Source organism: Tachyglossus aculeatus, chromosome 9 (assembly GCF_015852505.1).
Source record: "Tachyglossus aculeatus isolate mTacAcu1 chromosome 9, mTacAcu1.pri, whole genome shotgun sequence".
Classification (NCBI taxonomy): domain Eukaryota; kingdom Metazoa; phylum Chordata; class Mammalia; order Monotremata; family Tachyglossidae; genus Tachyglossus; species Tachyglossus aculeatus.
Genome location: NC_052074.1, coordinates 51,214,941 through 51,237,888, shown reverse-complemented (window position 1 = coordinate 51,237,888; position 22,948 = coordinate 51,214,941). Strand labels below are relative to the sequence as shown.

At 39.9% G+C, this 22,948-nt stretch overlaps 1 protein-coding gene across 6 annotated transcripts in view; it reads left to right on the top strand.

Moving 5' to 3' along the window:
* The window catches only part of SCN3A (sodium voltage-gated channel alpha subunit 3), a 117,611-nt gene that overhangs the window by 64,197 nt on the left and 30,466 nt on the right, over positions 1-22,948 (top strand). For all 6 annotated transcript variants that reach the window (XM_038751878.1, XM_038751877.1, XM_038751880.1 and 3 more), the window contains 4 exons: positions 1,915-2,271; positions 2,617-3,102; positions 18,252-18,372; positions 20,852-21,006. In XM_038751878.1, coding sequence (XP_038607806.1) covers positions 1,915-2,271; positions 2,617-3,102; positions 18,252-18,372; positions 20,852-21,006 — 1,119 coding nt within the window. The remainder of the gene's footprint in view (positions 1-1,914; positions 2,272-2,616; positions 3,103-18,251; positions 18,373-20,851; positions 21,007-22,948) is intronic.

Genomic DNA, 22,948 nt, shown 5'->3' with positions numbered 1-22,948 from the left:
TCATCTGTAAAATGGGTATTAAGACTTCGAGCCCCACGCGGGACAACCTGATCACCTTGTAACCTCCCCAGTGCTTAGAACAGTGCTTTGCACATAGTAAGTGCTTTATAAATGCCATCATTATTATTATTAAAGGAGTTGTGCAGGCTTGGACGTCCTAGAAAATCAGTGAGGTAAGATGGGGGAGGCAGAGCGATTGAGTGCTTTCAGGCCAAGCAGCGTGGCTCAGTGGAAAGAGCCCGGGCTTTGGAGTCAGAGGTCATGGGTTCAAAACCCGGCTCTGCCAATTGTCTGCTGTGTGACTTTGGGCAAGTCACTTCACTTCTCTGTGCCTCAGTTACCTCATCTGTAAAATGGGGATTAAGACTGTGAGCCCCCTGAGGGACAACCTGATCGCCTTGTAACTTCCCCAGAGCTTAGAACAGTGCTTTGCACATAGTAAGTGCTTAATAAATGCCATCAAAGAAAAAAGGTTTTTATCTTTTGTGGAAGTGGATGGGCAACAAGCGGAGGTTCTTAAGGAGTGGGAAAGCAAGGACTGAATGGTTTTTATTTTAGAAAAATGATCCGGGCAGCAGAGTGAAGTATGGACTGGAGTGGGGTGAGGCAGGGCAGCCAGCAAGGAGGCTGATGCAGTAGTCAAGGCGGGATACGAACGGCATGGAAAGCCTTCAATAAATACCACCGGTGATGACGATAAGCACTTGGATCGGTGGAATTGTAGACAATCATTGTCCCACCTCTGAGTGTATCCTAGAAACCATGATGTCAGCACTCTGTCTGATGAGGGAAACATTTCTGACTCTTTGAGTACTGCAGTGATTTTAACCAAGGTATCAGAGCAGCCTTTGCAGGCCACAGCTGTCAAACCGCCCAGACCAATCAGGGGGATGCAATCACCCCCAAAAATCACCGTGTGCGTGAGCCCAACCCATTACTTCTCAGCCCTTCTATATTAAATTGTGACAAACAATTCAAGTAGCAAATCCTCTTACCTTCAACTGGCTGATGAGTCAGCTATCATTAGCTTTTGAAACAAAAATGGTTTCTGTGACATTCAGCCTGTTAGAATTGCCCTTTGCAGTCCTAGCCTTAGTTTTATAATCACTCATTTGATATAAACTTCCAAAAATCAACAGTAAATGTTGTTTTAATTTGGAAATCTTTAAGACAATATATTTTGGTGCTAAAATCTTCCATGTGCCAATTCATTTTATTCTTCTTGAAGAGTTATGCATTATTTATTTCTCCCATTTCAATCACAGTTGGAATATAACTGCAACTGAATTTAAGTAATCATGATTACCGAAGTTTTATGGTCGGGCAATAAATCTCACATTTGCTAAAAAGTATTTCATTTTATTAGCAAAAACAATGGAAAAATGAAAATTAAGCATACCCCTTTATTAACATTTTTCCAATTTACTTTCAGTCACTAAAGTAGATTAATTCACATTTTCAAATTAGTTTTATGATCTTTTCCCTTGACCACAGGATTTTTTCTCAATTTTAATGGTAATTGCACTGCTAATTCCCCAAACTTGTTTTAAATATCTTTTTTTTTTTTAACAAGGTGATGCATTTGAAGCAGAGTGGCCTAGTGGGTGGAGCATGGGTCTGAGAGTTAGAAGGACCTTGGTTCTAATCCCGGCTCCGCCACCTTTCTGCTGTGTGACCTTGGGCAAGTCACTTAACTTCACTGTGCCTCAGTTACCTCAACTGTAAAAGGGGGATTAAGAATGGGAGCTCTTTGTGAGACCGGGCCTGTGTCCAACCAGATTAGCTGGCATCTACTACAGTGCTTAGTACAGTGCCTGGCCCACAGCGCTTAACAAATACCAGCAAAAAAATGTACCGCAGATGTCTATGGTTTCGTTTTGATCTGTGCTAACTCTCCTTGCCTTTTCCTTATAGCTTCGAGTTTTCAAACTGGCAAAGTCGTGGCCCACATTGAATATGCTGATAAAGATCATTGGCAACTCAGTGGGGGCCCTGGGAAACCTGACCTTGGTGCTGGCCATCATTGTCTTCATCTTTGCCGTGGTCGGGATGCAGCTCTTTGGCAAAAGCTACAAAGAATGTGTCTGCAAGATCTCCAGCGACTGTGAGCTCCCACGCTGGCACATGTATGACTTTTTCCACTCTTTCCTGATTGTGTTCCGCGTTCTGTGTGGAGAATGGATAGAGACCATGTGGGACTGTATGGAAGTTGCAGGCCAGACAATGTGCCTTATTGTCTTCATGCTGGTCATGGTGATTGGCAATTTGGTGGTACGTATTCTAAAGGTCTCTGACATTTGTCCCAGTATATACAATAGAGATGCACTTTGGTGGATTTTCAATAGCATGAGGTGAAGAGCATTCCTAGCTTGAAAACTAATCTAAGTGCATATGTACGTACACTTGTACCTACACTATTATCGTGCATCAGCATTTGTTAGCTGTGCTTGTGCTACCTTTGCTTGGTTAGGAAAAACAATATCAGATCTTTTCCCTCCTTATGCAAATGAAAAAAATGTATCCGACTTGAAAATGTGTTCCACTTGGCTTTGGGAAATATCCTTGGATTGAAATATTTTAATTGACTGCTAAATTGATCATTTTCTTCTCTTTTAGGTACTGAATCTATTTCTGGCCTTGCTTCTGAGCTCCTTCAGTTCAGACAACCTTGCTGCTACCGATGATGATAATGAAATGAACAATCTCCAGATTGCAGTGGGAAGGATGCAGAAGGGAATAGATTATGTGAAAAAAAAGATACGGGAATTTGTCCAGAAAGCCTTTGTTAGAAAGCAGAAAGCTACACAAGAAATCAAAGCACTTGACGAGCTAAACAACAAGAAAGACAGCTGCGTTTCCAATAATATTGTAGTAGAAATGAGCAAAGATCTTACTTATCTGAAAGATGGGAATGGAACTACAAGTGGTGTAGGTACAGGCAGTAGTGTGGAAAAGTACATAATTGATGAAAATGATTATATGTCATTCATAAACAACCCCAGCCTCACCGTGACTGTACCAATTGCTGTTGGAGAATCTGACTTTGAAAATGTAAATACTGAAGAGTTCAGCAGTGAGTCCGAATTGGAAGAAAGTAAAGAGGTAGGATTTGTTTTTTAATAACCATGTTGTAGGTATTCCTGTCTTTAGCCCGGCAATGCGTAAATGTTCTGGAATTCTTCATTTGGCATTTCTATCTGCTGTTGAAATATAATCCTCTGAATTATGTAGGATAGTATGACTTTGTAATATAGTGTAGTGTCAGCATTGCTGTATTGTTCATTATTGATGAACTTTAGTACCAGTTCCCGGTACTTTTTAATTTTCCTGAAGGTGTTTGTTTGACATCATCAAACACGTCTTGCCCCATACACTTTACTTGGCAACATTTTTGACCGTAATGCAGATTTTATATGACATCCTTTCGGTTATTCTGATCCCAAACACTGGGGCTTGCAAAAGCATCAGCGTAATTATGGAAAACAGGTCAATAACTGTTATTTACATTAATTTGAAAAATAGGATACTATAGTGAACACCTCATCCTCAATAATCAACAGCCTTCCAGTAAGCTGGAAAAGAAAACAAACAGGTCTGAAGTGTTTTATTCACCAAGCATGGTTAACTAGCAAGAATTATTTTCTTAGACATTGATTTTATGGCCCCAAAAGGTTATACCAAAATTCAGCATAGCATGCGGTAGGCCTTTATTCTATCTCTACAATTTAATTTTCATTGAAAAGGGTAGGACTAGAAGTGGATTAAAAACAATCTTTCTTTGCGATCATGTTTGTTTCCACTTGGGCTTTTTCCTCGAGATATTGAAATTGGTACCATTTTGCTGTGGAACTGTAACCAGGTTCAACCTATATTTAGTGCTAGTGAAAGAGAATAGGAATTAGGACTCCAATCAGAATTGAATTGCCAGGTCTGCCATCCCCAAACAAGATCAACATCAGGATTGAAGTGGTAGCACAAAAAATACTAAAGTTGAATTTTGCAGGGTAATATTTAAAGCCACTTGACTGTCAGAGTCAAGGTAAGAGTTTGATTATCAGGTGGCAGACACCGTGTGCCAGTCTGAATGGTCTTAGGGAGAAGACTGAGAAATAGGATTCAGCCTGAGATAGCTCCCAAATTAAGATAATGGCCCAAATTAAACCGCTCTAGCTTCCTTTTTATCCCCGACCTAGCTTTGGTAGGGAAAAATAAATTGTACGTAGACCTCGCCTGGCTGGGTTTCAGGGGAGCAGGCAAGCAGCATGCTTCATGACCAACTGGAAGCTTCTAGTTGTCTGTCACCCTCAGGTTCCAAGAGGGTGTAGCCTTTCTTTTTTTGTAGAGGACCTAGAGTGGGGCATGCCTGGAGGGAGAAAACTGGCCTCCTGCCACTTATGAGACCTGGTCGTCTAACAGGTCAAGATCAACTAAAATGCCAGTAAGAACTTAGGGTAGTAGCATGGCTTAGTGGAAAGCGTGTGGGCCTGGGGGTCAGAGGACTTGAGTTCTAATTCCAGCTCCATCACTTGTCTGCTGTGTGACCTTGGGGAAGTCACTTAACTTCCCTGTGCCTCAGTTCCCTAATCAGCATAATGGGGAATCAGTACATGCTCTCCCTCCTACTTGGACTGTGAGCCCTATTTGGACCTGATGATCTTGCCTCCACCTCAGCGTTCAGTTCAGTACAGTGCTTGGCGCATAGTAAGTGCTTAGCAAATACCACAGTTGTTAGTTCATTAACATTTGTATATGGCATCAAACAGTGGGCATATGGATGTGAGGAGTCTGTCCCAAAATGTTTTTGTCATTTGTCACGACAAATTTTGACATGTTTTTGAAGATAACAAAGCCCAATAACCTGAGTATTTCTCAGATGGCTGAAAATAAACAGATAATTCAAGGCAAAGCTTTCTGTTCCATTTCCAATTTTTTTATGGCTGAATTACAACTTACCATTGTAACCCCTGACCTGCTATACACACCAAATTAATTTAGAAATTTTCTTTTGATTACCCTTTATGTTTCATGACAACATCTAGTAAACGAACCCAGGAGTCCTTGTTCAAATTCTATGGGGACATTAGTGGGAAAATAGATTTTGAAATTATGAAAAACAAACTAAACTATTTATAGTATTGAACTGTACTGTGGTTACACTCTGAAATGCCAGGTCACATTAAGAACCACAGTATTACAGCCTCAAATTGCCTAACTTCTGAAAAAATAAAATAAAATAAAATAAAAACTCAGTGAAAATTAGAGAACAGTGTTTAGCGGTCACTTGAATGAAAGATGACCAGCTTTGGGCACCCTAATTCATTCATTCAATCATATTTATTGAGCACTTACTGTGCACAAAGCACTGTTCTAAACACTTAGAAGAGTAAAATGTTACAACAAACAGACACATTTCTCCCACAGTGAGCTCACAGTCTAAAGGGGGACTAGTAATAGTCCTAACAATAGGTTTTACAGAACCTACCCCAAGAGTATAGATCATGTTATGTGGATCTTGGTTAAATGCCAAATTGATTTGAAAAAGAATTCCTTCATGACTTTATTCAGGTTTGCAAGATTAGGGCTATATTTTTTTCCCCATTCTACTTTAGTACCATAAAGAGTCTCTTATGCTCACTAATAAATTATAACGTGGCTCTAAAACCAGGAATCTACTCAGGTTTCCTAAGTCTCATAGCAAGAGAACAGCAGAGCCTTTGGATATGATTCCAGAAATCGTTTTTGTTTCAACTCATGCTGAAGCGTTGTGGTAATCATGCGGTTGGGATTAGACAAACCACCTAAAAAGACCATTTCGTACCAGAAGACACAGCTAATGAATCTTTGCTGGTGACAAGGATGGTAAACTTTTACTTATCTGGAAAACTTTACAGCACCCTGAACTCTTTATTATTAATAAAAGATTAACTGACTAGCCAGGCAACTGGATTAAATGACCTTCATACGCTCCAGGGAAACAATCAGAATGCATGTTTTGTGCTCAGGATATCACAATCAGTAGAACTGGGGCTGGTATGCTTGTAATAATCAACTGGGCAGAGTAAATAGCATTGAACTGGAATTAATGAATCAAAGGAGACAGTCTCTGAAAGCTGAATTTTTTCTTGGTGAGGGAGAACTGGATTCCATTCAGTGGACATAAGTGAAACTACTGGATTCCGTTCAATGGATGTAAATAGACTAATACTCTCTAATCCACCCTCTCGAGGTTAACGCTTGTCTTTAAAAAGGAAAGACTATATACTCTTAAAGGACATTTCAGAGTAACCCTTGATAGCTGTAGCTGGGACTTGAGTTTTTTTACGGTATTTGTTAAGTGCACCCGTTGTTCTAGGTACTGTATTAAGGCCTGGGGTAGACACAAGATAATCAGGGTGGACACAGTCTCTGTTCCACATAGGGCTCCAAGTCTTAACCCCATTTTACAGATGAGTTCACTGAGGTACAGAGAAATGACTTGCCTGTGGTCACATAGCAGACAAGTAGTGGAGTCAGGATCAGAACCCAGGTCCTCTGACTCCCAAGCCCATTCTCTTTCTCAGATTCTTAAATGACAGAAAGCTGAAGCAAAATGTGTTGGTCATTGAAGTGTTGATTTTTTTTCCATCAAATTATATCACTCTAACTCCCAGATTAATGCATACATCTGGCGAACTTGAATACAATTTGAAAACAAAAATACTAATATGTTTCATTGTGATGTAATCAGATTTATTTCTTGAAGCTATTCATGAGGCAATCATACAATGGAAGAATAATAATATCCTGAATTTGTGTATTTTTTTTTTTTTGGTTTGTTTTTTTCCCAAAGCACTTTCACATCAATTATCTAATTTTGGTCTCACAACAGCCCCGTGAGGTAGGGGAAGTGGGGCCAGCTGGAGTTGTGAGGCATTACGAAGACAAACTGAAGGAAGCACATGGCCTTTTTACGTAAAACAAGCCAGTAATTAAGTTAGGAGGACTGGAATCATTTTTTGACAAAGTAATGTTTCAAAAAGAATTAGGTCTATTTTGACTATGGTGTAATGGTTTTGGAAGGTAGTTGATTTACATATTTTCAGTTAGGATGCCAGAGTTTGCTACATCTTGAGTTCTTGTGCCCTATCATGTGACTGAATTTTCTGCCTTCGGTTCTTACATTCAATCTTTGATTTCATTCCCTAATTAAATAGTAGCCAAGTCTCCTTGGCAAATGAGGAAAACTATAGAGTCAGTGTTTTAGGATCCATGTTTGAACTAGACTTTCCAAACAAGGTCTAGCAATTCCATATCTTAACTTCATTGCTTACCATTCTTACTTCTCACAGGGGTAAAATCAAGCTGAAGCAATCGAGAAAGCCGCTCTGGTGCTTTTTAACCAGACGGAGCCTGGTGCCACCACATTTACAAAGGTTACCCAAGCAAGTTATCCATATGTAATAATTTTTTCAATGAATATTGACTGGCTGCATGCTACTCAGCTACCTACCTTTCCTTTCCATTGCAAGACAGTAAATACATGCACAGCTGCTCTCTGCTGAATCACGTGACTTACATCACAGCATGATCAGGCGAGATTGGCAATTCCACTATTACATCGCTATTGAATTTTCTACATACATTTGATATGGGCTTTTCAAAACAATAACTGCATGTATTATAGGATTTGTAATGAGGTTTCTCAAAGGTATAGGACTGTTATGTGAAGTCAAGGGAATTAAAAGGCGCATGCACTTAGTTTTTGGGTTTTTTTTACAAAAATAAAACACTTCTTTGTTTGATTCAGCCCTTATATGTGAATTGTGTTTTCACAGAAATCTAGTGTTGTTTTCAGTTGCATTCAGTTCTTTACTGAATGTAATTTACAATCCTAATTCAATCTAAGTTGTTTGATTTTACGTCTACTGTGCTATTTAGCCTGTTCTGCCTTTTTGAGCTGTGAAGGGCCATAGTCTGTATTCATTTGGAGGTGACGTATCTTGGTTTTTCAGAGAATCATTTTAACAGAGAACACATTCTCACAGATACTTCTGAAAAGCCCTCCAACGCCCATGCAGGAAATGTCGGATCATCTAGAGACAACAGACGAGCCCTAGAGGACAGAGCGTCCCAAAATGGAAAGGTGAAGGCAGGGCCAGCAGACCTTAATGATTTCAAAATCGTGGCATTGGCTTGGCACTCCATCTCTGCTGAAAGCCTCCTGATCCATGTTGATTGCATTACTTTAATTACTAAGGCCTCTAACCATGATGGATCAGGTCCAACGAACAGAGGAGACCCTGATGCTTTTTGTGACTAAGCTTAATTCTTTGGGAGGGACGGTCAGTGGCAGTTAATCTGGTTGTGTAATGTCTCAGGAGCTTGGCTCCCGGTAATCCCTTCGGGCTCTCCATCTTCACTGCCCAAGAACTCCACTGGACTGCAGGGATCAGGCCAGAAAGGTGGTGAAACTTTGTAAACCCGTAAACTGTTAGTAATGGTTTTCAGTTCTCCTGGACTCTTAATAAAGAAAGGTGGAAATTAATACCAAAACAGTTGATTTGAGGGCTAACGGCTGATTTAATTGATGCCTGCTCTCTTCTTCCTCTGTCCCGTTCTTTCTCTCTCCCTCTGACCCTCTGTCTCACAGCTCTTGAAATAATGTCCAGTTCCATAATGTGACATCTAAATGTGTGATGTAAACCGGGAAGGAATTGGCTGAATTTTTCTCTTTCCAACAGGGAGGAGCTAGGAATTCAGCTTTCTGGCTGCTTGTCTCCAACCTCCTCCCAGATTCTCCAGCTACTGCCAAAGAGGTAGCACTCTTGCTTCTCACACTTGGTAGCCTGTATTCAGGCCTCCAGAGCCCACTTCTTTACACAGCAAACTCATATCTAGGAAAAGCTCAAGTGATGACACAGATCAAACATGTTTGAAATTTACAACAGGCTCAATATTAGATTTTCCCCTTGCACCAAGTAATAGAAATTATTCCGTGGGAGCCTCTTACTTGCAGACATCAGGCTGATACTAAGGCACAGTCCCCTCTGTTGGATCTGTCCTTCTCTGAAGAACCACAGGAGCCTGACCCAAGCTCCATGCAGTTCCCAAATTGGTCCCAACCAAATGCTGCATCCTGTGCTTTCTCACTGCTCTGTCCCACTTCTTTCCACAGGAAAGCCCCAGGAAATATAACTAAGAGAGATTCTCTTTTGTTGAGACCTATTTTTCATCTACTTAAAGAAATAAGGGACTGTATAAAGCACGGGGACTGCAGAGAATGGGCAAAACCATTTTTGGGATGGGGGAAGTTGCTGCGCGTTGGTATGATCTGTCGCTAGTACTAATGGGTGAACAACTAGGTATTCTAGTAATACACCCCTCTTACTTCCTGAAAAGCAGGGGCACCTCAAGTCCCCAGTTGGCCAAGGATTTGGAAAGGCTTTCAAGGCCTGAATTGACCTTTTGTGGACAGCCAAGTGCTTAGTAGGGTGCCCTGCACAGAGTACAATCCTTAATAAATACCCTTCTGTTGGGGGAGAGGGGAGGGAGCAGGGTATGTGTTAAGCCCTTACTATGTGCCAGGCACTGTACTAAGCGCTGGGATAGATATAAGCAAGTCAGTTGGACACAGTCCAGGTCCCACATGGGACTCACAGTATTCATCCCCATTATACAGGTGAGGTAACTATCTTCAAGGTTAGGCACAGAGAACTTAAATGGCTTGTCTAGGGTCACACAGCTGAAAAGGGGCAGAGCTGGCATTAGAACCCATGTCCAGACTCCGTATCCATTAGGTCATACTGCTTCTTGATTGATTGATGGATTGATAACCCAGGTCAGATGGAGAGGATCTTCGTGAGGAGCTGAAATGGAATCAGAAACCATATCAGTTGGGTCCAGATCACCTTATGGGAACTGAGTTCTCTTAGCTCAAAACATATGACAGGCTGGGGTACCCCAAGTCACCGGTGGTTTTAGAGTTGCAACTGGGTGCTGCCGTATAATTATGCTGCTGAACAGTTCTGTGTCTGTGAAGCAAGTGGCACCAATTGGCTGGCGGCAATGATAGAAGCTGGTAGAAGCAGCGTGGCTCAGTGGAAAGAGCCCGGGCTTTGGAGTCAGAGGTCATGGGTTCAAATCCCGGCTCCGCCAATTGTCAGCTGTGTGACTTTGGGCAAGTCACTTAACTTCTCTGGGCCTGAGTTACTTCATCTGTAAAATGGGGATGAAGACTGTGAGCCCCCAGTGGGACAACCTGATCATCTTGTAACCTCCCCAGTGCTTAGAACAGTGCTTTGCACATAGTAAGCACTTAATAAATGTCATTATTATTATTATTATTACTCTCCTAATGCATCCAATGATCAATGCGAGCAGCTCCACCCACTCGGTTGTTCCTGTGAGTGGGAGGCTAGGCTTCAAGCACTGAAGAGAAGAAGAAGCTATTTTAGATCCTGAGTGGGCACATGAACATTCTTTATGGCATCCTGACCTGAATAGCACCTAAGATTACTGGGGGGTGCATCCGGAAAGTATTCAAAATGGTTCAAACTCAAATGCCTCTTCATGCCTCTGAAGCAGCATGGCCTAGTGAATAGAGCATGTCCTCGGGAGTCAGAAGAACCTGGGTTCTAACCCTGGCTCTGCCATTGCCTGCTATGTGACTTTGGGCAAATCACAACTTCTCTGGGCCTCAGTTCCCTCATCTGTAAAATGGAGATTAAGATTCTGAGCCCCATGTGAGACAGGGACTATGTCCAGCCTGATTAGCTGATCTCTACCTCAGCACTTATTCATTCAGTCATATTTATTGAGCGCTTACTGTGTGCAGAGCTTAGCACAGTGCCCGACACATAGCAAACACTTAATACCATCTAAAAAAAAAACCCTCTTCATTTTTAAATGTTTTCAGCAAAGCAATTTTTTTTTTAAGATCTCCCTCTTCCTATCTTAAATCTAGGCTGGGCATCATCAGGGATAAGAGCAGATTTGAGGCCTCAGCCTTTGCGGTGAAAATGTAGAGCAGATGAAGGTGCTTGCCGGTTCCTGGGTAGGTTATGTGTAGCCTGTGGACATGTAGCTATCTGCAAGGTTATGGTTACTAACACAAATGTTAAAAGTCAAGATATGAATAAGCAAATCCAAAAGATCAGACTAAGGCCCATCAGGAAATATACTATTTAGAAAAGGTATTTCAATTCCGTTTGCTAGTTGATTGAACAAGGCTTGACAGTAAGGACTGGCTCGTCAGGGCAATCTGTAACGGCTGAATCTGTTTTATTTTGTCACCTGAATCACGAAGCAGTCTGCGAAGCTCAAACATTTAGTAGCTGGAAAAATAAATGAACTGCGAGCGCATTTCAGTGGAAGTAGGCTAGTTATCAATCTTCTCTTTGATCTCTGAATCTGTTCATTACGAAATCTAATCGGAAAAAAACCCCGAGAGGCATCGGTCCTTTGAGTGGGTTCCTTTAGACCCGACACTATCTGCAGCACTATTAACGTACCATGTACTTCAGTGCTGATTTTGGTCTTTTGATTTTCATTAAATGAACATTCACATTCAGACACTGTGGTGTTTCTTCTTATGCTTTTGTGACCATGTGTTAGTCCAGTCGGTTGACTTTGAAAACACTGTTCTTTATTCTCTGAGTGGCTTCCACAGCATTGCGCTGGGCTTCTGCTCTAGCCGGGCATGTTTGCTTTGGCTGAATCAAGCCTTGAGAATGCTGCAACCCCAAAACTGCTTTCCAGTGTGTACCTAATACAGTGTGAACTGCCACCTCTCTCTGTGGGAGAGGAACTTATAAGAAGTGAAAAATGTGCAGTCTAATGAACAGAACTGATTTTTAAGTCCATGTAACCCAAGCAGTTTTAAATTCATCATTTCAGGGTTTTTTTTTCTGTTAAAATACCTACTACTATTTTCTTTTTAAATACTTCAGGATATTTTATGTTTCTTGGTTAAAAGCTTTTCCCATAATGAGTGGAGTACTTCAATGCATTTTTTAGTTTATTTTTAAAAACACCGCAACAGCGTATTAACTAAGTGGCTTGTTACATTTCTTGGGAAAGTTGCTATGCTGATTTCCCTTTGAACATGTTGACAAGGATGCTGATAGGATTATTATAATAACATCAGCTCTGGAGAAGTTGTCCTCCCTAACAGCAAGAACTTGGAAAATATTGTTTTTAATTATGGAAAATAACTGGAATCTAGAATACTAAGTGGATTCTAATTTACTAACTCATTTTTAGAGTATTTTCTGGGTTAATTTCAGTGCTCTGTTTAAAAGTAGTGGGTGTACTCCTCGTATTCCCAGTGACAGGAAAATATTCTTTCTTGCATAAATTTATTCCACCTAACAAAAGAACACATTTTTTTGTGCTTGTACATTTTTATAAATTAGCAGGGTATACTTTCAAACTTAAAATGGAAACTTCCAGTAACTATCAAAGTGGATATCATTCCATATTTCTGAAGAAATTGGTGGTGCCGATCAATCTCAGTTCTCCTAAAGTGTTATGTTCCTGGAGATCCTTGTGTTTAAGAAAATCATATTGTAATCAATCAGTCAATGGTATTTATGGAATGCTTACTGTGTGCAGAGCACCAAAATAAGCACTTGGGAGAGTGCAACTTAGTAGAGTTGGCAGACATGTTCCCTGACTGCAGGGAGATTACAGGCCATGATTGACACCTCCGGCATAGCCAGTTTCTTCCAAAACCATTTTATATTGCGTCCTGACAGATGTGTGTGGTTGGAAGAACATTCCCTATTTCCTCAGTAGTGTTTTATTTAAAGCATGGAATATGATAACCCATAATATATAATAATATAGAAAATTGTATCCAAAATATCAGTTGTGGTGGTATATTCAAGCCATTTACTTACATTAATTCCCAATGAATCTATGGTTTTTTGAACGCAGTTTTTTGAACACAGGACCACGAGTATGGCGTTACAACCAAATTGGATTTACAGCTTCCACGATCCTCATTTTTTAACATCACAAAATCATTTTTGTATATTTATATTAGAAAATAATCAATTACTACTATAGTACATTGCCGTAGCGAAGCTCTGAACTAAACATTTGGAAGACTACAATGAAGGATCTTGCTCTCAGAATTCTTATAATCCATGGCACTTGTTACTTTAAGGCTGTTAGCCAGAAACATCGATAACAAAAATAAAAGTATGTTGAGAAGAGGGCACTAACTTCTGCCCGTAGGTTTCAACATATATATTCTTTTCCACTCACTGTACCTCATTGTCATTTTTCTTGCTATTGACCTCTGGTTCAGACCGTGCTCTAGACTGTAAGATCATTATGGGCAGGGAAAGTGTCTGCTAATTCTGCTGTATTATACTCTGCCAAGTGCTTAGTAAATCATCATCATCATCATCAATCGTATTTATTGAGCGCTTACTATGTGCAGAGCACTGTACTAAGCACTTGGGAAGTACAAATTGGCAACATATAGAGACAGTCCCTACCCAACAGTGGGCTCACAGTCTAAAAGTACAGTGCTCTGCACATAAGTGCACAATAAATACTACTGATTGACTGATCCCTTTTGTCTGGAAATTCCTTCCCTTTCACATCTGACTGCCAGCTGCTCGCCCCATCTTCCAAGTTGAAATCACAACTCCTCCAAGCAGCCTCCCATGAATAATCTCTCATCTCTCCCAACTTATTCCACTCCCCTCAGTGTCCCACAGCTACTACTTTTGGGTCACTTAAGCACTTGGGTATTCACCTCCCTTCCCCCCAGTAGCACTTACATACATATTTTAAAAACTGTGGCTTCCCACTACCTTTAGCTTACTTTAGTGCCTGATTCCCCCGATACATTATAAGCACCTTGAGGTCAGGGATGGTGCCTATTAACTCCTTTGTATTCTCCCAAGTGCTTAGTACAGGGTGTCAGAGTAAACATTCAAAAAGTGCTGTTGATTATTAAAGAGGCATTTTTAGATTTGTCTCTTGACTGAATCTTGCCAGCAAATTGAATCAGGAACCCTACCTCCTACTCTCCCTGGGGTAGAGTAAATAGTATGGAAATGGGAGGAATAAATATTTTGGTCAAAAAATGGAGTACACTGGCCTAAGAATAGCCATGACCGTAGCACCTCAGAAACTCGATACCATACATTTTCTAGCTATTTCAGGCTAGAAATAAACATTGACTTCAGTTAGATATACATGTATTTGTCTGTTGTTCAGGTAAAAAATTTTCCTCTGAATTGTCTAGGTAATGCCTTCAATTCTCTCCTTTGGTGGGTCTGACTATTGACATCTATTTGAAATTAAAATGTTAAATTAGAAACAACTTTGTTCATAGTCTTGCATTTTGACGGTAGAGAGTCCAATTTGGAAATCAATTAATTTCTCGTTGTTTTCATTTTACAATTTGTGTAAAAAGAGTAGACTCAATGCTGGCAGATGTGAGCTTCTCAAATGGAATATATGGCAGTATTGTTGACTGAAAAGCAAAATATCAGGCATCTTTAATGACATCATGGTAACCATGGGAGTGAAGGCTGAGTGTTTTTATAATGTCCTTCAAATGCTGAGCTGTGTTTATATAGCCAAATAATTTTTCCCCATTGAGTTTTTGGATGAACTTCAAAGTAATTTACCAGAATAATAGAACTTTAAAATATTTAGTTGAATGACTGACAGAAAGTTTTCATTTAATGAATAATTTTTCAGGCAAGAAAAATAAGTGTTCTCTAACATTTAAGGTTTGAAAGTCATTCCCATTATTGAGGTTACTTGTCTTGGTTTGATCATGTATTCCTAGTTATCTCAAGGTCTATTTAAGGTTTGGTCATCTCACCATCCAGGAAGTATATTTCTTGTCATTGATGTTTATTATAATTGTAATTTCTGGTTGACAGCCCATGCTAATAGAATTTTTCTGTAGCTCCACTGAATGTTTTTCTGCCAATTTGTCTACATGGATAAGTAGCTGTATATATATGAATATGAAAATTGTGTTCATTCTTCTGTGTCTGCCAATATTTATATCCATAGTTAGTACTGAGAAATTTGATAGTTGCCCAGGAAATTTCTGATTAGAATATAGAGTGAGGGTTGCAGAGTAGTTAGGACAAAAGTAGTTTAGAGATGACTCTTGATGACTCTCGAGATCTAGTGGAAGTAGGAATGAGCCAGCAGTGTTTGTTCATCTTCCACTTACCCACTCTTGAGCCAGATTTGGGGCAAATATTGAATATTTGAGAGTTTGAAAAGTTTCTCAGCTTTCCTCTTGATCTTCTAACCCAGACACCCTGTGTGTCTGTGTGTGTGTGTGTGTGTGTGTGTGTGTGTGTGTGTGTGTGTGTGTGTGTTGGGGGCAGGGGGAGGATGGAGGGAGGAACTTTTAAGCTAGAGGATAGGATTGATTCATTTTTATTAGGTAATTATATAAATAGCTCCTTGTTCGAAAGGAATGACATCCAGGAGTTTCTTTTCCATTTATGCAAAACTGGAAAATTAACTTCTACAAGTGCATTTTGTTGAATAATATTTTTATGGTTTTAGCCTGATGGGCATTCTTTCCAAGTTTTAAAAACTTGAAATTACAGACAAATCAATCAATGAATGGTATTTATTGAGCACTGTACTAAGCATTCGACAAAGTAAATGCAACGAAGTGTAGCAGAGACTGTAGGGTTTTACATAAGCAGAAAAACAAAAATGTTTAACTGATATTAACAATACTTTGAACGTCCACTTCCAAAGTTTTTCGTGATGGAACTAGACATTGTGTCTAAGTAATTGTAAAAGAAGTTGGATGCTTAATACAGATGCTGTTTAGGTTTCTTCTTGACTATTCTGTATAATTCTGAGGAAATTGTGAAAAACCTTTAGCAGTTGGCCTAATTATTCTCTCTCAGTAGTATTTATTGAGTGCTTACTTTGTGCAGAATGCTATACTAAATGCTTAGAAGAATACAATAATTGGTAAGCACCTTGTGGGCAGGGATCATCCATAACTACTCTTTTGTACTGTACTTAACCCAAGTGCTTAGTTCAGGCTCCGCACACAGCACTCAATAAATACCATTGACTTAGTAGATATGATCCAATTCCTCAAGAAGTTTCCCCTAGAATGTAAGCCTGATGTGGGCAGGGAATGTATCTGCTAACTCTGTTGTGTGTAATTTCCATGTAATTCTCTCCCAGTTGTTTAGTACAGTGCTCTACACTTAGAAAGTGCTCAACAAATACCACTGATTGATTAACTGGCTTGAATAGTCCTTTTAGGATCCACTGGTTTTTATCCATGGTCAATTCCAATCCCTTAGTCTATATCAATTTCCCTAGTGGTTTGTCTAATCAATTAATTATATTTATGGAGTGCTGCGTGCAGAGCTCTGTACCAGGTGCTTGGGAGAGTACAGTACAACGGAGCTGGATTTTTGAGAGGAAATGTGAAGTTTTCTTATTTAGCAGAGGAGTGTGAACATAACGGGGGAAAAGTTATCTGAAAAGAAGATTAGAGACTGTTCCATTTTTCTGATTTAAAGTTTTACTGCAGGACTTAACTTGATACTCAATACCTTGCCTATCTTGTGTTCGTTTTATAGTACTTGTAAAGCGCTTACTATGTGTCAAACACTGTTTTAAGCACTGGAGTAGGTACAAGTTAATTAGATTGGACATAGTCCCTATCCCACATGGGGGCTCACAGTCTTAAGTAGGAGGAAGAACAGGTATTGAGTTCCCCCCCCCCCCATTTTACAGGTGAGGAAACTGAGGCACAGAGAAGTTGTGACTTGCCCAAGGTCACAGAGCAAGTAATTGGCAGAGCCAGGCTTAGAACCCAGGTCTTTTGACTTCAAGGCCTGTGCCCTTCTCACTAGGCCACGCTGCTCTGTGGCTAATAATGTAGAGTGCAGCAAATTACATTTTATTCTAAATGTAGGAAGAACAAACAGGCAACATTTCATTTATTCCCAAGGGAAGAGATGATCGAGATGTCAATCAAGTAAGCAGACCCACTCTGGAGTCTGACCCAAAGCGTGCGCGCACACACACAAACGCACGCACACACACACACATACACACACACACCCCTGCCCGCCACCCCTGGCTTCAAACAAATGTATTCTTGTCAGCTATAAAAAATGCTTAAACATAATCTTGTTTCAAATCCTCCATTGTTTGATTAAAAACAAGGTTGCTTCTGTTGGTGCCATTAAAAAATGTGTGTTTAGATCTTTTGTTGTTTTTTTTTTTTAAAAAGAATTGACTTTGCCCTGTTCAGACTGAGCTATTGTAGTCAGGCACTTTTCCATTCATTTACCTAGCATCACATTTGGACAATATTTGCATTGCTACTGGAAGACCAAAAAGCACTTAGTAAATATTGGAGTATGAAAGGATTTTTTTTCTATCTGTTTAGTTTTTCTAGTGGTTCCCTTGAAGGAATCAGCTTTGGAAATCTAATTAAAAAGCATATTTATCTCAGAATGTGTCCCTCATGAAAATGGACCAAATTTCAACTTCTCTCTCTCTCTCTCTCTCTCTCTCTCTCTGTCTCTCTCTCTCTCTCTCACACACACACACACACACACACCCCACCCCCCGCATTAACATTTCTACTGGTAAAATAATGGGAAAATATGCAAACTAGAAGAAATAGTTCAGTGCTGAAAAGTAATGACTATGATTCTCTTGTGATGTGATGCTCTAAGGTGATGCTCTTCCTTTCCAAAATTACAGAAACATGTGTCAGTGCTTAGAAACAACTGGTAATATGTTTTTCTCCCCCAAAGATATGAAAATTAAGGGAATGTGTAAATTAAGAATTAACTTCATGCATCTATAATGAGAAAAATCAATAGCATATGTGATCTTGATTAAACCTTGTTCGTACTTCTCTTGGTTTGGCTTTACTTCTAGAAAAACTTGATGTGACCCATGTACTGTAACCAGATATAAAGATTGAAATAATATTTCTCGATATAGCTATTTAAGTCACCCACATTAAGTATTATTCAACCTTCCTTTCAGAAATCATATATATGGATCAGGTCAGTAACTACATTGTTCTTGGGGATTCCTATGTTTTCGCATCATTTTCAACAGTAGGCCCTTAATTCACACTTGGGTGTAACTGTGCCATATCTGTGTTAGTGAAATCAGAGAGATGTTAAACACAGCCCTCGTTAATTCTGCCATATAATCAGTGAACGAAAATGTGCTGAGAAGGGGAAAAAACTTTTACATTGTGCGGTGTTTGTTTTCAGAAACTTAATGCCACCAGCTCCTCTGAAGGCAGCACCGTTGATATCGCTCCCCCGCGAGAAGGAGAACAAGCTGAAATTGAGCCTGAAGAAAACCTTGAACCAGAAGCCTGCTTTACAGAAGGTACGAGGAAAAACACCATCCTGTGAATAAACCTTTATGTTGTATGAGGCCATCAGAAAAAAGACCCTTCAGCAGGAGAACAGTGCTATTAATAATTTAATTCTGGAATCTGAATGCTTACTCTTTGCCCAAAACTGTGTAAAGTGCAGGGGATGACAACAAGATAAATGGTTCAGACACAGCCCCTGTCCTACACAATCTAAAAAGGCTCATAAAGAGGAACAAATTTTGGACAACTAATTACGGACAGTGGGAGGATTTTAAAAATATAATTATCAGAAATAGAAGGCAAAATACATGATGAACTATCTTGGGGAGGGGTCAACGCTGATATGTGTCCCACTCCAAATAGTCTTTGCTTTCAACCTGCCATAGTGGAGCAGCATTTTAACACTTGGGAAGGCGTATGTTGCTGGGAAAACAAGAAAAACAAACTAAACTGAAGGTACATTGATGGGGACCTCCCCAAGCAGATAGGCAGATTTAGCAAACGAATGAGAGAGTTTAATTAGAGAATCCACTTCACATTCTCTAAAGTTGTACAGATTTATTACTCTATTTTACTTGTACATATTTCCTACTCCATTTTTTAATTGATGTGCATATAGCCATAATTCTATTTATTCTGACGGTTTTGACACCTGTCTACATGTTTTGTTTTGTTGTCTGTCTCCCCCTTCTAGACTGTGAGGTAGGGACCGTCTCTATCTGTTGCCGACTTGTACTTCCCAAATGCTTAATATAGTGCTCTGCACACCGTAAGCGCTCAATAAATACGATTGAATGAATGAATAAAATTGCCTGCCACCTCAGAATGGTTTCTGAGATAGGGGAGGAGAGAAAAATATTGTGTTAAGTATATAATGAAGGCTGACCAACCGTCAGGGAGGGTTTTTTTATTCTTACTTATTCCCAGTTCTTAGTAAATGTCAAGGATTTTGTAGGAAATTGTGCCTCCTAGTCCCTGGCTAGCCATCAGCAGCTAATGAAAATATTCATGTTGAAGCACTTTTCCTTCCTGCCTCTGAATTGACATCGAGTTCCAGCAACTGAGGAATGGCTGACAGATCTGACATTTGTTCTGCGCAGCCAAGTGGTGCCCTGCCTAGAAAATTGGCTTTTCCCTTTTCGGATCCTTCATGCAGCTCCATAAATACCCAGGGGTATTGCTATCCTCAGTGGAGGCACTGTGTACTTTCTTCAGACACTTTGGGCTGCTAGAGCCTTTTGTTCTTCTCAATAAGACAGCCGCTGGATCCGTAGCCCATTCTGCACACATTCCCAGTGATAGTTTCTGTACTTCATGAATGCTGAATGTCCAGTACACTTTATAGACTCAACTATTCGAATAGGAATGATAGGAAGCTGTTAATGACTGGGTAGTTAAAAAAAAGAAGACAGCATTTGTTCGCCTTTCAAAATTGCAGCAGCAATAACAAATGATTACTTCAATCAATCAAGCAGTCGTATTTATTGAGCGCTTACTGTGTGCAGAGCACTGTACTAAGCGCTTGGGAAGTACAAGTCGGCAACATACAGAGACAGTCCCTACCCAACAGTGGGCTCACAGTCTAAAAGGGGGAGACGGAGAACAAAACCAAACATACTAACAAAATAAAATAAATAGAATAGATATGTACAAGTAAAATAAATAAATAAATAGAGTAATAAATATGTACAAACATATATACAGGATCATTAGTAATCATTAGTATTTGTTGAGCAACTTCTCAGTACAGAATATTGTACCAAGTGCTGAGAGACTACCGTACAGTTAATGCACATAATAATAATGATGGCATTTATTAAGCGCTTACTATGTGCCAAGCACTGTTCTAAGCGCTGGGGAGGTTACAAGGTGATCAGGTTATCCCACGGGGGGGTTCACGGTCTTAATCCCCATTTTACAGATGAGGTAACTGAGGCCCAGAGAAGTTAAGTGACTTGCCCAAAGTTACACAGCTGACAGTTGGCGGAGCTGGGATTTGAACCCATGACCTCTGACTCCAAAGCCCGGGCTCTTTCCACTGAGCCACTACCAAATCCCAGGCCCAGGCTCTATCTACTAAGCCATGCTGATTCATTGTTGGTATGACCTTAAGCTTGTTGATGGAAGGGAACGTGTCTACCAATTCTGTCGTATTTTCAATCAATCAATCAATCATATTTATTGAGTGCTTACTGTGTGCAGAGCACTGTACTAAGCACTTTCCTCTTCCAAGAGTTTAGTGCAGTGCTCTGCACACACCATGGTCCCTGCCCTTGAGGAGATATGTTTTAATTATTCAGTTTCTCACTATTCTCAAGTCTTTGTCACCCTGAAATTTTACTTTTTTAAAATTTTCAGTTCCTTGTAATTTTCAGTTACATGTAATACGTGCTACATGTCGCAAAAGTCAGTGGCAGAATAATTACTCAGGGCCTAGTTTCCTACTGCAGAATATTTTTTTTCTAATATATCACACTACTATGTTTACAGGTTGCATTAAAAAATTCCCATTTTGTCAAGTAAGTATAGAAGAAGGCAAAGGAAAAATCTGGTGGAATCTGAGAAAAACGTGCTATGGCATTGTTGAACATAACTGGTTTGAGACTTTCATTGTCTTCATGATCCTTCTCAGCAGCGGTGCTCTGGTGAGTGAAACTAAAGTATTTTGGAGAAAGAGGTCTAAGAAAATAGTTTAAAAATCTATTAAATGTAGTCAGTACTTCAAAGCCAGGATGGAGAATCCACCATGCAGACCCTGAAGAACTGAGCATATAAGGGGTGAAATAGTGGCATTTAGCAGGAAATAAATCAGATGGATACAAAAGCCAGACAGAATTTATCATCTTGTGTTCATCAAGCAGATGTTAAGGCGGTATTAGCACCTCTTTTAGGCTAAGCTAAGGAAAAGTAGGATGCAGAAACATGATATGGATAAAATTAGCCAGCATATGGTTGGTAAAGAAAGTCTGGGTTTTTTTTTAATGCAGTTTATTATTCCCTCGTACATCAGATTTATTCATTAGAAGCAAGGCAGGGAACTGTGAAGATATTTCAGATACCCAAGACCAAGAGGAGGGCCTACCTATATGACACACTTATATTCAATACACCTTGGCATTCAAATGCTAATTTCAACTCTATTTTGAGTCTAAGAACCCAGCTACATTAAACTAGTACATTACCCTCCTAAGCTTGTAGTACAGTGTTCTACACAGAGACAGCACTAAAATGATAATGATTATGGTATTTGTTAAGCACTTACTACAGAGACGCAGCGTGGCTCAGTGGAAAGAGCCCAGGCTTGGGAGTCAGAGGTCATGGGTTCGAATCCCGGCTTTGCCACTTGTCATCTGTGTGACCTTGGGCAAGCCACTTAACTTCTCTGGGTCTCAGTTCCCTCATCTGTAAAATGGGGATTAAGACTGTGAGCCCCATGTGGTACAACCTGATTACTTTGTATCTTCCAGGTGCTTAAAACAGTGCTTTGCACATAGTAAGCGTTTAACAAATACCATCATTAATTAATTAATTACTACTATGTGTCAAGCACTGTTCCGAGTGCTAGGGGAGATACAAGGTGATCAGTCTTAATCCCCATTTTACAGATGAGGTAACTGAGGCACAGTGAAGTGACTTGCCCAAAGTCACATAGCTGACAAGTGACAGAGCTGGAATTAGAACCCATGACCTCTGACTCCCAAGCCCCTGCTCTTTCCACTGAGCCACACTGCTTCTCGTGCAATCAAAATACCATTGATGGTGTGTCTGTTTATTGTTATAGTGTATACTCTGCTAAGCGCGTAGTACAGTGATCTGAACACAGCAAGTGCTCAATAAATAGGACTGAGTGACTGATTGATTACCAAGGATACAATATCTTAGTCTGATGCTCTCAGACAGTATATTAATCTCAGCTGGTTTCTTACAACTTGTTTGCCCTTTTGAGTAGAAAGAGAATAAGAGGAACAGAAATGTGAGAGTGTTCTACAGTATCTTAAAGAGCTCTTATCCATACCTTGATGACCTAAGTTGCTTGATGCACATAGTAAATACTTCACAAATATCAATATTATTATTAGTATTATTATCCATATTGCATTTCCTACTTGGTCCATGTCTCCAAGTTTCCTACTGGAGTACATTTCCCCTTTAAGAAGTCTAGGCTCTACTTCCACATTTTTGATCACAGGCTTTATGTTCAGTAATAATAATAATAGTAATTGTGGTATTTAAGCATTACTATATGCCAAGCACTGTGCTAAGCACTGAGCTAGATGCAGTATATGCAGATCATTAATAACTGAATAATCAAACCAGCCTTCAGTATCAACACTACGAAGCTATTTTCTCTGAGAGACTCTGTTTTGGAATTAAGCATATTTATTCAGCACTTACTAAGCGCTGTACAGAGCCCTGTACTAAGTGTATGGGAGAGTATACACAATAACAGAGTTGGTAGACGCATTCCCTGTCCACAAGGAGCTTACAGTCTAGTGGGGAAGACAGACATGAAATTAAATAAATTACTGTTCTGTACGTGAGTGCTGAGTAGGTTTGATTACCGGGGTCAGATCCAATTGCAAGGGT